Source organism: Coregonus lavaretus, assembly GCF_964263955.1.
Source record: "Coregonus lavaretus genome assembly, chromosome: 29".
NCBI lineage: Eukaryota > Metazoa > Chordata > Actinopteri > Salmoniformes > Salmonidae > Coregonus > Coregonus lavaretus.
Genome location: NC_140016.1, coordinates 25,015,389 through 25,032,532, shown reverse-complemented (window position 1 = coordinate 25,032,532; position 17,144 = coordinate 25,015,389). Strand labels below are relative to the sequence as shown.

The window sequence follows — 17,144 nt, the reverse complement described above, 5'->3', positions numbered from 1 at the left end:
CCCACACACACACCCACCCTGGTAATCTTCTCACAGCGTGAGACATGAGACAAAGGCTGAGCACATAAATGTAATAAACAAAAAAAATGTATCTGTGGTCAAATGTTCCCCATAGCCTTTTAGAAAGCTTATCCTGGCTTTAGAGTCAGCGCAATAACAATGGCTAAGACTAACGGTTTGGGCTATAATATTGGCCAAGGTGTGGACTCAAAAGCAAATTCAGAGGGCTAAAGAAACAACATTTTAGGCAATTCAAAATGTAGAACACTTGAAAAGAAAAGGAGAGCTCCTAGAGTGTGCAGCTCTCCTTTTCTTTTTCAAGTGTTCTACTCCGTTAGCCAGCACCTCGCCTAAATAGGTGTGTTTCTTTTGCCTCCATATTAATCTGAAAATGTAGAAACATATACAAAAAAAATTGGGTGGAGGGGGGGGGGGGGGGCACAAGACTGAGCAGACCACACAAAGCTTAAAAGCCTTCGACTATTAAGGTGTGAATGTGTATGAAGAGAGGGAGTCTGGTTACCCAGACAGACTAAGCTGTACCCCTTTAATTAGATGTGTTTATCCCCAAGTACACATCTCCAGCTGTCACACACACACACACGCACACAAACCATGATACTTGATAGCACAATGAAGAAGTCTATGGGTAACGCTAGTTAGCATTGGCTCACGAAACTACCTCTAACTTCCTTCTTGCTGGACAGAGACATAAAAATGGTCTCTGGATAAGAGCGTCTGCTAAATGACTAAAATGTAAATGTAATGTAAATGTATCCACAAGTTCATCTGACTCTGGGGAAGTAGATAAAGGGCCTCACTGCCAACATCCCGAAGTATCCCTTTAACATCAAATCTGGTCTGAGAAAAGATCTTTATTTTATAAAACAGTATTGCCAGTTACATACTCTTACTGAAGAAAATGAAACTTTTCTGAGCCAAGGCAAGTTCATCATAATTGTACATGAATAGGCAATGCTACAGAGAAACGATGCATGTGGAAACAATATTAAAGAAACAATGATGATTAGTCTCCTTTGCAATTAAAGGAAAGTTGTAAAAGCAGAATAAAAAAGTAGAATAGAGATTGCATAATGCTTCACCCACCACTCCCAAATCAGAAAACAATATTAAAAATGCAAAACACGGACACAAAATTAAAAGTCAAAGTACAAAAAAAAAAAAAAATACCAAAATGTGCTTTTCATTTTTTCCCCCTAGTCTATGCTCAAGTCTGGTCCTGCTGTCTGTCTGTCTGTACTTGAGTCACCTCTGAGGAATCCAATTCTCCAGAAACATAACAAGTGTAATTTCTAGAGAAAACCAACCCCCTTCTCCTTTTCAACCAATGCCATTGCAATGGGTCCATATGTACAGCACATTGTTCTGGCTAGTGTAACAGTAAGTACTGACTGAACTAGTGTTATTATTAGTGGTATAAGGGGTTCAGAGCATTGCTGATAGAATAAGTATATTTCTTAGAACAGACTATTAATGTCTAACATGCGGAATCAAGAATCTGCCAGTTCTATGCAAAAATGTTCATAATGGAAGCATTCAAAACAACCCACCCTAGGGAACAGGCCCCAGGTCTGTAGTGGGGTCCTGTATAATAGTGTGGGGAATGCGTTCCTAGTGTTGTAGTTTAGTGTTGGAATGTTATCTAGTGTATGAGCAATGTAGGACTAAGAGCTGTGGTGCTTGTTAACAGTGTGAACAGCATCTTCCAGCTACCTGCACAGCAGCAGCAAAATCCGCACTCTCACAGCCATAGTTAACCACATACAGACTCAGGAGTGTAAAAAACAGCAATCTAACGTTCTTATCACGTTAAAATGTTTTATATTAGGTATCACTCAACAACTTAAAGAGAGGCAGTTGGTACATCTGTAAAAGCACAATTGAAAAGAACCAAGACAAAAAAAAGAAATATTTGCAAAAGGAGTAGAAAACACTTGAAAGCACACAATATGAAGTCCTTAAAAATAAACAGGCTCATATGGGTTGTTTGTTTGTTAACAAACAAAAACTCATGCACACACACATCCCTCACACACAGGTCTCCTGAATGACTCTCACTTACACACCGGCCTCACACTCTCTCCCAACTACCCCAAAACCAACCAGCCCGTAAGATAACTAGAAAATATGAAAATAACTCCTTTACAAACAAACATTCCGAATCTATGAGGACCGAGCCCCATTGGTCCACCAGCCACTCATGACCTTTCCACTCACCAATCCCAATCTGGGCACTACTTAAATTAAAATCAACCTTAAAAAAGGCGTAGACACCTTCCTCCCCAATCAGACATGTCCTCTTTTATATCAGGATGCAGATGATGGCAGCGACCTGATTCACGACGACAAAGAAAACAACAAAACATTTGAACGAGTATGAGGATTCTAACGAACAACAGGAAACGCTAATTGAGCCAAATGTTGGATGTAAGTAATCATAGAAAAAACAGAAATAAACAATGATTGTCAAACAAAGACTATTGCCTTGAGAAAGGGAATATCGATATCATTTAAATAACAGGGAATATATTTCTGACGTTACTATGGTGTGTGTCGTCAGTTTGAGTGTTAAATATCACTCTGATTGCAACACAACTGCTTTCTTTGGACGCCAACCCTCATCTTCATAACCACATAGCCTTGTGATGGAAGGAGCGAGCGAGAGAGAGCGAGTCTGTGGGTCTCTAGTATTCTCTCCTCAGTAGCAGTGGTAGGGCTGGGGCAGCTCACCCTGGGTAATGCACACCATCAGTTTTTCTGGAGGAAGAGGAGAGGAGGATAAATAATACATGTTATCAGTGCATGTGGTAATACTTCAAAAAGAGTCAAACAAACCGCACACAAGACGATTTTGTGGTACAAGTATGTCAGTCTATACACAATATGCCAAAATGCAAATGCCTAGGGTATACTGTTAGCTTTAGGGTTTATGATACACCGCAATGCACAAGTACAAGTCCACATAGCATACTATACCAGTGTGAAAGCCTTCAAATCAGTTTTTACTGCACATTATACTGTGTACAAAACCAAGGTACTGAAATAATACAATATAGACAGAGTTAGAGCAGAAGTGTCATTATAGGTTATAAAGAGACAAAGGATGGAGATATAGAGTCCATGCAGGACAAGAGGTGAAACGTACCATGCTGTTACATGCAGAGGGGGAGAGGGGAGGGGGGCTAACCATCGTAGGAGTCCAACAGAGGCAGGGAACCCTTTCTGCCCCCATACACCCCACGCTGAGAGACGGAACGAGACAGACAGAGAGAGAGAGAGAGATTGTGGAAGAGATTTCGTGAGTAGAGGTAGTGGTCGTCAACCAAAAGGCAAAATAGAGATGTTTTAAAAAGGTGTGAAGGAGAGAGAACGGGTTAGTAAAGGCAAGTGTGTTTAAGTGAAATAAACAATTTGTACAGGGCGGGGGGGGGGGGGTCTGTTACCTGTAAAGTGTCTGTGGTGTCGAGGGAGTTGTCCAGAGAGTGTCTCCTCTCCCGCTGGTCCAGTGTAGAGTAGGCTTCTAAAAAGGGAGGGAGGAAGAGCATGAATCAACATTGATAAAAAAAATATTAACAAATCTAATCTTTGGCCTTAGCTTTGACAGTGTTTCCATGGATACTCACCAGGGCCTAAGTCATTCAGTGGAATCATGTCTCTCTTCGCCCCTGTTGAAATAACAAAAGCGATTACATTCTGTTCACTTCCCAACAATTCCTACATATTTTATGTCTAACTTTAACTTGCTGTTAAAGAAGCAAGTCGGTGACGCAAATAAAAATTAATCTCTATTCCAAGAGTCTCACCTTTGTCTAGCATTGGCATGGTAGTGTCCTCGTAGGTCCCGTTGGTGCGTGTGGAGGGGCCGTTGGCGGGGGGGTTGAGGTTCACCATGAAGTCGGTCTTCTTCCAGCCGTCCTTCTCCAGGGGGCGCCGCAGATCCTTGTGCCCCCAGATCAGCTGTAACACCTGGCCTGCCCCACGCACCTCCCGCTCAGAGCGCTTACTGCAGGACCAATAGACATACACTCCGTTAGACATGTACTGTATGGACCCACTATGACCTATCCATCTCAAACAAACACGTACACACAAATGCTAACAATATACTTGTTAATGAGCTTCAGTTCCACACACACACACACACACACGAACTCGCTCTTACCCGTCCTTATTGATGAGCACCAGTCTCTCGATGCCTTGGGAGGCCCTGAGGGTCTTGGCGGCCTCCAGGCTGTTGCCCAGCACCTCAGTGAGCGTGCTCAGTACAGACACCACCGTCTCCTCAGACAGAGGTCGTGCCGACTGGCTCTGGCCACCCGGCAGGTCTGCCACCAGGTGGGGCACAGCGTGCTTACCTATGGAAGGACAGGACGGCTCAGATGCAGAACACAGACTAAAGAGCGGATCTGAAACAATCCAGGAAGGAATGGCATTCTTTCTATATGCTGATGAAGCTGTTTTTCCTCATGTGAAGTTGTGATACCTAACACGCAAATCTGATGCACACACCAACTTACCGAGCAGCTCGCGGTTGCGGTTATCGATGGCCAGGTTCCTCAGGGCTCCGGACATGGCTCTGACCACACGGTCGTTCCCATGAGCCAGCAGCTCTGCCATCATCGGGAGGCCCTTCTCCAGACGTACCGTGGCCCGAATATACCGACCATACTAAGGGACAGAGAGGGAGAGCGGTGGTTAGAATCATTACCATTCTGAACACTGAGTAGTCATCTTGCGGAGAAAGCATTGGGGTAATGCTACGAATCAGACAAAGAGATGCGAGAGGAGGTGGAGATTCAGGGAAAGGTGAGAGATCAGAGGCTGTCCACTCACAGTCCAGCGTCCGGCACACAGGTTCTGTATGGCCCCGGCTGCAGCCTCCAGTACGGAGGGGTTCTGGCTCTCTCTCAGCAGAGATGTGTACACACGCACCACCTCTGGCTGGAACAGCAGCTCATAGCCTGGTAGGAAGAGGGGTTTTAGGAACTGATTCTACGTATTGCATGTATGCTGTGTTTTCATAGGGTGGTTTGACTCACCTTTGGCAGGCGTCGTCCTCTTTGGGATATCAACCTGGTCCGCACTCCCGTCATCCGCATCTTTCTTACCTGGACAGAGACAGAGAGAACAAACAATCTAGAGATCATTCTGATCGAGGTAGATGTAAAAATACATTTTAGGTGCATTTGAATCTGTTCCACCTCAGCCATTTTTCATAGATTCAAATTCTCCTCAGAATGACATCATGGTATCATGCAAACATGGGCACTAGTTGAACAGCATGCACTCAGTGTGTCAAGTCCCACCTACACATCTACTGACTAAGGAAAGGGAAATGTTAAGACCAGCCAGCGTAAGGAAAAGCCCTTATTCAGCCGCAGTGCAATAGAACACTAAGAACAGAATCTTACCTTTGGAAAACCACTCATCTAAACAGGACAGGAACAAAAGAAGGGGGAGGACAGGGGGAGGAGGAGGGACGGAGAGAGAGTGAAAAACAGAAATAGTATGCCAGCTACCAACAAGCACAAACAAACGCGTCAGATCCATAAAAGCAAAACTCAGCCCCCGGCACCCAAAAAGCATACACTGAGTAGGATTACGTTGCCACTAACCACAGATCTAAGATCAGTCTACAGCTTTATCCCCAGGCAGGACTGGGGAGCGGGTAATCTGATCCTAGATCTGGGGTTAAGGGAACTTTTTACCTCTAGCCACAGAACACACAGGGTGAACTACAACCTTTAACAGGCCGGTTACTGACCTTTGCCCTTCCTTGAGCTGAAGCAGCTGGCCTTGTTGGATCCGGGGACGGGGCCCTGGTTTAGGGGCGCGGCCTCCAGGTAGCGCTCGCAGCCGGGAATCTCCCGGTGAACCTGATAGGACAGATTTCTCAGCAGACACACACTGTTCTCCACCAACTACACAGAGAGAGAGGGAGAGTGGAGGTTTTAAAGGGTCTTTATTCAAGCATGTCATTGGGAAAGAAATTAAGAAAATTGACCAAAAAATATGTATAAATCAGGTTTAAGCAATCAATTACCTTGTTGTCCACATCTTTGCGGTTGATCTGTGATTGGACAATGTACATGAGTGAGTCCACCAATCCCGTGCACTCCCTCAGCTTCCGCCTGGCCTCGCTACGTTCTGAGCTCACGTTCCTTAACAACAACAGAAAGATAACATTTTAGCTTAATGGTTTATATTTTCCTCAGATCCAATACCTATTCCCCCTTTCATTCTCTCCTCCACTGATCTCCTGCCGTCCATTTCCTCTCCCCCCACGTACCTCAGACAGCCAGCTGTGTTGGTGAGGGCCGTCTCCCACTCCAGGTGTCGTGGTTTGAGGCTCTCTTCTCCTCCGTCACTTCCTCTCTCCCAGCCAGAGTGCGGCACCATCACCTCGTCAGAGAGGGTGTGTAACGCGTGGTCCACGATCTCCATCTTCACAGAGTCGTGAGACGATAGGTTCCACAATGTGCCTGAGGAAGAGAATGCATTCTTCATCATTTTCATGACTCTCTGGTCTCTGAGTCCAATAACGAGGTACAGGTAACTGCCAAAATAATGGAAACACTTGAGTAAATGAGGGATACAAAGTACACTGCTCAAAAAAATAAAGGGAACACTTAAACAACACAATGTAACTCCAAGTCAATCACACTTCTGTGAAATCAAACTGTCCACTTAGGAAGCAACACTGATTGACAATACATTTCACATGCTGTTGTGCAAATGGAATAGACAACAGGTGGAAATTATAGGCAATTAGCAAGACACCCCCAATAAAGGACTGGTTTTGCAGGTGGTGACCACAGACCACTTTGGAGTGTGTCAGCAGTTCCTGCAAGAGGAAGGCATTGATGCTATGGACTGGCCCGCCCGTTCCCCAGACCTGAATCCAATTGAGCACATCTGGGACATTACATTTACATTTACGTCATCTAGCAGACGCTCTTATCCAGAGCGACTTACAAATAGGTGCATTCACCTTATAGCCAGTGGGATAACCACTTTACAATGTTGTTTTTTTTTTGGGGGGGGGGGGGGGGTAGAAGGATTACTTTATCCTATCCCAGGTATTCCTTAAAAGAGGTGGGGTTTCAAATGTCTCCGGAAGGTGGTGAGTGACTCCGCTGTCCTGGCATCGTGAGGGAGCTTGTTCCACCATTGGGGTGCCAGAGCAGCGAACAGTTTTGACTCGCTCCATCCACCAACGCCACGTTGCACCACAGACTGTCCAGGAGTTGGCGGATGCTTTAGTCCAGGTCTGGGAGGAGATCCCTCAGGAGACCATCCGCCACCTCATCAGGAGCATGCCCAGGCGTTGTAGGGAGGTCATACAGGCACGTGGAGGCCACACACACTACTGAGCCTAATTTTGACTTGTTTTAAGGACATTACATCAAAGTTGGATCAGCCTGTAGTGTGGTTTTCCACTTTAATTTTGAGGGTGACTCCAAATCCAGACCTCCATGGGTTGATAAATTTGATTTCCATTGATAATTTTTGTGTGATTTTGTTGTCAGCACATTCAACTATATAAAGAAACAAGTATTTAATAAGATTATTTCATTCATTCAGATCTAGGATGTGTTATTTTAGTGTTCCCTTTATTTTTTTGAGCAGTGTATATTGAAAGCAGGTGCTTCCACACAGGTGTGGTTCCTTAGTTAATTAAGCAATTAACATCCCACCATGCTTAGGGTCATGTATAAAAATGCTGGGCAGGCCATTATTTTGAATACCATGGCTTTGCCCCCATAGGATGCTAATGCCCCCATCCACAGGGCACGAGTGGTCACTGAATGGTTTGATGAGCATGAAAACGATGTAAACCACCAACAACAAAACACCAAATGATGGAATTTCAAATGGAATAATGGTGTTGCATCCCTCCAATACAGTTCCAGACGCTTGTAGAATCTATGCCAAGGTGCACTGAAGACGTTCTGGCTCGTGGTGTTTGTGTTTCCTTTATTTTGGCAGTTACGTGTATATACAAAACATTAGAACACCTGTTCTTTCCATCACAGACTGACCAGTTGAATCCAGGTTAAAGCTATGATCCCTTATTGATGTCACTTGTTAAATCCACTTCAATCAGTGTAGATGAAGGGAAGGATTTTTAAGACATGGATTGTGTATGTGTGTCATTCAGAGGGTGAATGGGCAAGACAAAATATTTCAGTGCCTTTGAACGGGGTATGGTAGTAGGTGCCAGGTGCACTGGTTTGATCGTGTCAAGAACTGCAACGCTGCTGCGTTTTTCACGCTCAACAGTTTCCCGTATCAATAATGGTCCACCACCCAAATGACATCCAGCCAACTTGATACAACTATGGGAAGCAGTGGCGTCAACATGGGCCAGCATCCCTGTGGAACGCTTTCGACACCTTGTAGAGTCCATTGTCTATTCGAATTGAGGCTGTTCTGAGGGCAAAAAGGGGGGGGGGGGGGGTGCAACTCAATATTAGGACGGTGTTCTTAATATTTGGTATACTCAGTGTAGGTTATATAACTGAAGTATAGTAAGAATACTACACGGTTGTACTGGTGTTTTACTGTCCCATAAGTAGTACGGTAATAGTAAAGCTGGGTTCTCCCCAAAGAATGCAAGCGGGGCCACCTTGTGGACTAGATGCGTCACTATGTAAAAAAATTAAAATACAAAAATCAACACTATTTGTTATAATTTAAGGCTCTAGATTGCAGGAAATGGCAGTTACAGGTGTTAAAAAACGCAAACATCTCCAAAAGGGGAAAAGAGCCCCCTTCCGGCCTTCCCCCTGCCTTCCTCATCAGCACCACCTTGTTAAAAAACCCTGTAGAGCAAGTGAGAGAGTAGATATAACAGTAGTATTACCTGTAATGGTGTCTGTGAGGTCTTGCTCTCTGGTCTTCCTCAGTAGCCTGACTAAGGCAGGGATGCCGTCACAGTTCTTGATGGCGATCTTGTTGTCGTGGTCTCGTCCATATGAGATGTTCTTGAGCGCCCCGCAGGCCGAGTGGTGTACGTCCTTCTTGGGGTTGTCCAGCAACGAGACCAGAGCAGGGATCCCCTTTAGACGACGCACCTCCGATTTCACCTACAGACAAACACAACCAACATGGTCATACACCAAACCTATCCTAAAACATATGCTGACACCAGTGCTTTAATACTTGCAATATTCATCATGTCAATAAAAACCTGTGTTTGCAGGTACACAAGGTGTTGTGTTTTACCTTGTCATTCTTGAAGGTGAGGTGCTGGAGGAAGGCAGCAGCGTTGGTTTTGACCGGGTCCAGTCGGTAGTTCAACATGGCGATGACCTCAGGAAGCTCTGGCTGTCTCCAGGAAGTGGGCGGGCCCTTCCTCAGGGTACTGTCCAATGATGCCATACTTCCCCTCTCCATCGCCATGTTGACGCCCCAGGTGTAGGGGTCGACTCCTCCCATGTCCCCGTCCAAAGTGTCCTCACAACTCCTAAGGGACAAATGGAAGCTCAGACGGGACTGTGTTGTGTGTGTGTGTTGGTATGCGAGTATTGCGTACATATACTGATATGGAGTGATTTGGGTGTGTACTGTAACCATTCGTGTGTTTTTATGTGTGTGTGTGTCTACCTGAGCCTGCGTCTGTCCAGTCCACCAGGGCCTGGGCCTAGTCGTGGCATGGTGCCGTATCCTGGATGCATGGTGGGAGGAGCCATACTGTACTCCATGTCGTCATATCCCAGACTCCTCTGGTCATCCTCCATGCCATAGTGGCCCTGGTGGGCGTAGCGCATGCCCCCCAGCTCCAGGGCACTGCCCACACCCCTCACCCCTCGCCCCACCTGGGGCTGGGCTACGTAGGGGTCCATCTGCTGTCTGCTGGGGGCGCGGTACCCAGAGTCCAGGGTCCTGTACCCATCCGCAGGTCTGGAGAAGATCAATTATCCCAAAGATAAGGTCATCTTCACAAAAGGAATACTTATTGAAAAGCAGTTTGTAGCATTTTTCTTTACAGTGCTCTTTAGCACTTTTACAAACTTTAACAACAGTGGCAATGTGCCTCATCTAGCGGTGTAGCGCTTGTTAAACTCTTAACGCAAATAAACAGTCTGTCTGACCTGTAGCGGTCGTCCATGCGTGTGCCTCTGCTCAGGCTGGCGTAGGCCTCGGAGGGCGGGGCGCTCCTGTAGTCGTCGTACCCCCCCGCGGGGCCGTAGTGGTAGTTCCTGGGGACCGTGGCTGTGGGGTAGTCACCCCCTCCACCCTGCCTGTAGGTACGGTCCAGAGTGGCACTGTAACCACCCATGCCCGAGACGGATAGTCCTCCGTCGATGGACATCGAATCAGAGGGCAGGACGGTACGTGAGGTGATCACCTTCATCTGAAGAAGAGGAAGTACATCACAATGAGACAGGAAGTTGTAGAGAATCTTTTGTTCGCCATGGAGGAAATTATTTTCAGTTACATATTAGTTACAGTACAAAATGTGTGTACCACGTTCCCTGCCCGCCGTCCATTGGTTCCATCGTCTGAGAAGACAGAGTGTGCTTCCTGTGAATCATCTTCTGGTGTGCAGCTCTCGTCTAGAGCGTCATGCGCTGGGTCCACCATCCTGTACTGTAATACACACACACACAATGTTACACACACAGAGCATCACACACACACACACACACACACACAACCAGTACACACACTCACCTGTGTCCCGTTAATGTATCCCTCACTCAGTTTCAGTCGTTCTATGTCTGCCTCCCCCAGGCGCCCGTTCTGAGTAGGAGAGAGAAACCGTCAACCAAGAGAACACACTCATATCCACAGGTGTCTTTAGAGACATTACAGAGGATCCAACTGGGCTATAGCCTAGGCTACAACATCTCCTTACAACCATCCGAACACATTAACCAAACTGACCCCGTTTTCTTAGTACCTCAGCGTCATGGACCACATTTGAATACTTTGACATTGCATCCTTCCTTTCCTTCCCCCTTCTTTGAAGTAATCAATGACCCAACCATTGCCTTTCTTTCACCACTCATTTTATGTTCGATCACTTTAAGGAAGGCAGGAAGGAAAGAGGATACAGACAAATGCTGGGCCTGTGCTGCAGACTCACTTTAGCTGTGTGGCTGGGTGTAATGCCTGCTCTGTCCACAAGGGGTCAGGCCTGTTCCTCCACAATATAGGAGCCGGGTTTGGAAGTATTAGTCACAGGAGGAAAGGTATATTTCCCTTCACATTCTAAAGCTGTTATGGTAATAAGTTAACAACAGAGATAGCTGTGTATGTTGGTGTCTAAACTTGGAATGATACATTGTTATAAACAAGGACACCTAAACCGAGAGAGGCAACACCCACCCAATGGCAGTCATGAGACATTGCTTAGCACGCTGCGAGACTCAACATGGGAGAGGAGACTGACTGGACAACCTAAACAAACCAATTAGCCCTGCTAGGATTATAAAAGCAAAGGCAACCCCTTCATCTTCCCTATCAGCTGATGTTTACTCAGTAAAACAGAGGAATTCTCCATGTCTCTTCAGGGCTCTAATTGCATGGTAAAGCATCCAAACATATGATTACATAACATATGAGGTCACCTATGAGAATCACATTAGGAGGGCACCACATCGAGTTCTTGAAGCGACCCCTCTTTTAGTTGATACTGTGTACTGTTTAAAATAACGAAATCTTCCAGAACATTTGACAGGTAGAATGAGGCTGCATGCATGACAACTGACAGCATAATTTCAGGTACAGTTTGGACAACATGCTGGAGCGAAGATGAGAATAGCTTGAATTCCATGACAGAGGTCTGCAAAGGTATGTAAGGGTGGTATGAAGGTTGTGTGTGCGGTAAGTAATGTTGGAGTTATGCAGAGGTGCGAGATGCATGGCTTGTTAAAACTGTAGAGATATCTAAAACAGACACGGTAGTGTGTTAAAGGATAAGGGTTGAATTGCAACACACAGTTAAACCACACACAATCTAGAGTGCTGGTTGGGGTGGAGGAGTGGAGCAAGGGATGGCTAGAAGGACAGATGAGGGATATATGAACGGATGGATGACTGGTCTTCCGCCTGAATCTAGAAAGAGGCTTAGGAAAGGTGCAAGCCACTAACAGAGTATTTAGGGGGTTGGGGTGTCAGGGGAAATTTCCCCTGGGGAGATGGGCTGCGGTGTTACCTGTGTGTGGGGGAGGGGGTGGGACGGGGGGCTGGGGAGGCGCACTCTCCTCCTCTCCTCCTCCAGCGCTCTGGTCAGCTGTTCAAACTGCACCTCCTGCTCCCTCACCGACTCCAGGAGGGCCGCAGCGCTCTCACACGGCTCCATACACTCTACAGAGAGAACCGCGTTACACAGACGAGCGTTACACTACAGGGAAACGTTGCACACGCACACTCCATACACTATAGAGAGAACACTACACAGTCTCCTCCATAGCATACAGCTCTAAAGCAAAGAGCAGGAAGCCTCAAATCTCATGAAATCCCTGAGAGGTTTGACCTGCTGCCAAAAGAAAGAAGAGCAGAGATACACACCTTCACCAGGGGGGCGTGGCTTTGGAGAAGAGGTGAGAGGTCAGGCCAAGGTCAAAAGGTTGAGCCCTAGTTGCAGGGGCTCATGGGTAGAGTAGATGTAGGTCACCAAACCACAAGGCCCAGAAAGAAGAGGATGGACAGGGCAAAATAAACTGCAGAGGGACAGAAAGACCGAAGTAAAGAGTGAAAATCAAATATTTACAGTTTAATATTGCAGTAAGAGGATCTCTAAACAACACGAGTATGGAGAGTTAAACACACACACACGTGCTGCTGAGAAAAGAAAACTCACTCCTTAAAAAACATATGTGAATACTACGTATGGTGTGTATCTGTTCATGTGGTGAACAGCCAAGTGGCTATCCCTCCAGACACAATGCAATGGACACACCTACAGTGGGGAGAACAAGTATTTGATACACTGCTGATTTTGCAGGTGTTCCTACTTACAAAGCATGTAGAGGTCTGTAATTTTTATCATAGGTACACTTCAACTGTGAGAGACGGAATCTAAAACAAAAATCCAGAAAATCACATTGTATGATTTTTAAGTAATTAATTTGCATTTTATTGAATGACAAGTATTTGATACATCAGAAAAGCAGAACTTAATATTTGGTACAGAAACCTTTGTTTGCAATTACAGAGATCATACGTTTCCTGTAGGTCTTGACCAGGTTTGCACACACTGCAGCAGGGATTTTGGCCCACTCCTCCATACAGACCTTCTCCAGATCCTTCAGGTTTTGGGGCTGTCGCTGGGCAATACGGACTTTCAGCTCCCTCCAAAGATGTTATATTGGGTTCAGGTCTGGAGACTGGCTAGGCCACTCCAGGACCTTGAGATGCTTCTTACGGAGCCACTCCTTAGTTGCCCTGGCTGTGTGTTTTGGAAGACCCAGCCACGACCCATCTTCAATGCTCTTACTGAGGGAATGAGGTTGTTGGCCAAGATCTCGCGATACATGGCCCCATCCATCCTCCCCTCAATACGGTGCAGTCGTCCTGTCCCCTTTGCAGAAAAGCATCCCCAAAGAATGATGTTTCCACCTTCATGCTTCACGGTTGGGATGGTGTTCTTGGGGTTGTACTCATCCTTCTTCTTCCTCCAAACACGGCGAGTGGAGTTTAGACCAAAAAGCTCTATTTTTGTCTCATCAGACCACATGACCTTCTCCCATTCCTCCTCTGGATCATCCAGATGGTCATCTGCAAACTTCAGACGGGCCTGGACATGTGCTGGCTTGAGCAGGGGGACCTTGCGTGCGCTGCAGGATTTAAATCCATGACGGCGTAGTGTGTTACTAATGGTTTTCTTTTCGTCCCAGCTCTCTTCAGGTCATTGACCAGGTCCTGCCGTGTAGTTCTGGGCTGATCCCTCACCTTCCTCATGATCATTGATGCCCCACGAGGTGAGATCTTGCATGGAGCCCCAGACCGAGGGTGATTGACTGTCATCTTGAACTTCTTCAATTTTCTAATAATTGCGCCAACAGTTGTTGCCTTCTCACCAAGCTGCTTGCCTATTGTCCTGTAGCCCATCCCAGCCTTGTGCAGGTCTACAATTTTATCCCTGATGTCCTTACACAGCTCTCTGGTCTTGGCCATTGTGGAGAGGTTGGAGTCTGTTTGTTTGAGTGTGTGGACAGGTGTCTTTTATACAGGTAACGAGTTCAAACAGGTGCAGTTAATACAGGTAATGAGTGGCGAACAGGAGGGCTTCTTAAAGAAAAACTAACAGATCTGTGAGAGCCGGAATTCTTACTGGTTGGTAGGTGATCAAATACTTATGTCATGCAATAAAATGCAAATTAATTACTTAAAAATCATACAATGTGATTTTCTGGATTTTTGTTTTAGATTCCGTCTCTCACAGTTGAAGTGTACCTATGATAAAAATTACAGACCTCTACATGCTTTGTAAGTAGGAAAACCTGCAAAATCGGCAGTGTATCAAATACTTGTTCTCCCCACTGTATATTGCACAGTAGCTGTGGCTCAGCTGAGACTGCAGCTCTTTTCTGGGCCAGACGAAACACACCGTCAGCAGAGAGGCAAGAACAGCAACTCCCAGGAGCCTTCTCTCCTCTCCTTTGTTTAATGCCCTCCAGTACTGCTCGTCCGTCTCTCCCCCAGCCTATTTCTCGCTCACTCGCCCAACCTCCCCCTCAGCCCTTTCTCTCTCTAACCGCTCTCCATCTATTCTTCTCTCTCCCCCTCTGCAAACGCCCCTCTCCATGTCTGTTTCTTTCCATTTCCAGCCTCTCTTCAGAGCACACAATAGAATGGACTAGATAGCATAAAGTATAAATCAGAGGCAGACAGACACAGGCTCAGAGACAGTAGTAACTCCTCTCTTATCTGCTGATAAAACATCAAGCACCCCCTGGTTCCTGGTTTAAAAAGTCACTATTTGGTAAATCCATTTGATTTCAAATCACTTTTTGACAGCACCCCATTTGATTTGAGCAAAACCTTCCATTTGTATTTGCCCATTGTAGATGTTTTCAGAAAGTGACTATTAGCCAAAACATAACACCCAACCTGCATTCAAGAGGATCTTGTGTCTCAATTGGTGGCGGGCAAAACACCAAAATCTCAGATGATGTAAAATAGGGTCTAAGCTACAGCGTATGCGAAAATGAAACGCAGAGTTTCCGCGTTTTTAGATCAGAGGTTAAAAGGTTACAAAATGTTTGTTTTTTTAAACGTATTATAAAATAGTTTGACAACCCTGCCTGTAAGCTTTTAAAATGATATCAAACTCTACCGATTATCTTTTCCAGTGATTAAGACCTGGTATGGTGGGGTATGCAAAATGGGTCAACTTGGAGCACCTTTATCTCCCCAATGTTTTTGCATTCAGGTCCAAAAAGTCCCGTACTTTCTGACAACTTATTCCATGGGCAAACATGTATGGAAAGTTTTGTTTAAATCAAAAGGGATGCTGTCAAAAAGTGATTGAATTCAAAAGGCACCACACACAAACAAGCACAGACACACACCTGTCAAACCGGTTTGGGTAAGGAGGGGCAAATGTCACTGTCTTTAGACACACAGACAACTCTTTGTATATTACTGCTAGAGCTGGGAATTGCCAGGGACCTCACTATACGATATTATCACGATCCTTAAGTGCGATTTTATTGCAATTTGATGTTCCAAACAGATTGCTCACTATACGTCTGCTGCAGAGGAGACAAGAGAGAGCATGATAAATGAGTTTTGATCAGTCATAGAGAACAAGCTATCCCAAATCAAATTTTATTGGTCACATACACATATTTAGCAGATGTTATTGCGGGTGTAGCAAAATGTGGTCCTAGCTCCAACAGTGCAGTATCGTTAACAATTTAGGATGAAAAATACGGGAGTTTTGGCGCAGGTAAAGCCAACTAGCACTAGCTAATGCTACCTAGCAACAAAACACCTTTTTTCCCCTTTTTACAAATCGATACTCAAAGTGATAGGGGTGTAACGGTACACGTATTCGTCCCGAACCGTTCGGTACGGGGACCTTTGTTCGGTCCACTCTATTAACCCAAATGAATACATAAAAATTATAAACCAAAATAGGCTATGCCTACGCTGCGTTGGATTCATCGAGTAAATCTGAGCTGAAAAAACATTTCAGGCTATTCCGTTAAACTGGAGCCTATGCGCACATTGTAATACAAATTCTAATCTTAATTGGCGCATTTCAAACTGTCCTTTTGTGTGGCGCAGCCGGGAACTAGTTCTGTACGATGGCGAGCGGTGTGGTCGATAAACCAGGAGCATCCTCAATCATAGTTTAAATCTCCAGTTTGGGAACATTTTGGCTTCCCAGTATATTGCAATGGCGATGAACAGAGTGTTGTGGATAGAACGTTAACAGTAACTGCTCAGCGAGAATAGCCTATGCAGCTGCCAACACCTCAAACATGTTGACACATTTACGCCGAAATCACCCCAGTATTCCTACCACCGGAGCAAGACGGAAAAGCAAAGAAACAACTTAGTTTCCTCTGACCTTCCTTCGCAGCCGATTCTGACCGAGGATGGAAATTACAAGAGCAATTGGTGTTTATAGCCGCGGATATGCACCCATTCTCTGTGGTTGAGAAGAATAGGGTGTTTCAGGCAGTACTTCGTGAAAGTGTTCGAGCTACTTTACGAACTTCCCACTCGCACCCATTTTAGCAAACAGGTAGTACCTGCTCTATACAAGCAAGCCAAAGCTGAAGTTGTCAATGAGTTGGCCAATGCACCCTGTGTTGCGCTCACTACAGATGGATGGGCCTCCAGGGCTACAGAGAGAGCTACTTAACAGTGACATCACATTACCCCGGAGTGGGAGATGAGAAGTATCGCGCTACAGACACCCTCCCCTTTGTGAGAGTCACACAAGTGTGCATCTTTTTCTCTTTGTAAGAAAAACATTATAGTATAGGCCTATACAATGTCTGAGCCATGATTACATATAGATTTCACAAGCATATTGCACTTTATTTTAGTTTTTTTAAAATGAGGAATCGTGTGTTTTCACAAATGAGGAATACAAAAATTAACTACAGTAACTGTTGGCATTTTATTTTCCAGCTGTACTGAAACCGAACCGT

At 45.5% G+C, this 17,144-nt stretch overlaps 1 protein-coding gene across 1 annotated transcript in view; it reads right to left on the bottom strand.

The window, feature by feature from the left end:
• Positions 1–857: 857 nt before the first annotated feature.
• LOC311105259 (catenin delta-1-like) overlaps positions 858–17,144 on the bottom strand; it is a 33,281-nt gene continuing 16,994 nt past the window's right edge. The window contains exons 3-23 of the mRNA XM_084147350.1: positions 12,544–12,695; positions 12,188–12,337; positions 10,702–10,770; positions 10,495–10,617; positions 10,119–10,381; positions 9,631–9,927; positions 9,250–9,490; positions 8,888–9,110; positions 6,311–6,503; positions 6,065–6,182; positions 5,786–5,942; positions 5,433–5,450; positions 5,061–5,129; positions 4,855–4,982; positions 4,539–4,689; positions 4,184–4,376; positions 3,825–4,024; positions 3,645–3,686; positions 3,465–3,541; positions 3,167–3,263; positions 858–2,778 (exon numbers count right to left, since the gene is read on the bottom strand). Coding sequence (XP_084003476.1) covers positions 3,204–3,263; positions 3,465–3,541; positions 3,645–3,686; positions 3,825–4,024; positions 4,184–4,376; positions 4,539–4,689; positions 4,855–4,982; positions 5,061–5,129; positions 5,433–5,450; positions 5,786–5,942; positions 6,065–6,182; positions 6,311–6,503; positions 8,888–9,110; positions 9,250–9,490; positions 9,631–9,927; positions 10,119–10,381; positions 10,495–10,617; positions 10,702–10,770; positions 12,188–12,334 — 2,769 coding nt within the window. The 5' untranslated portion in view covers positions 12,335–12,337; positions 12,544–12,695 and the 3' untranslated portion in view covers positions 858–2,778; positions 3,167–3,203. The remainder of the gene's footprint in view (positions 2,779–3,166; positions 3,264–3,464; positions 3,542–3,644; positions 3,687–3,824; positions 4,025–4,183; positions 4,377–4,538; positions 4,690–4,854; positions 4,983–5,060; positions 5,130–5,432; positions 5,451–5,785; positions 5,943–6,064; positions 6,183–6,310; positions 6,504–8,887; positions 9,111–9,249; positions 9,491–9,630; positions 9,928–10,118; positions 10,382–10,494; positions 10,618–10,701; positions 10,771–12,187; positions 12,338–12,543; positions 12,696–17,144) is intronic.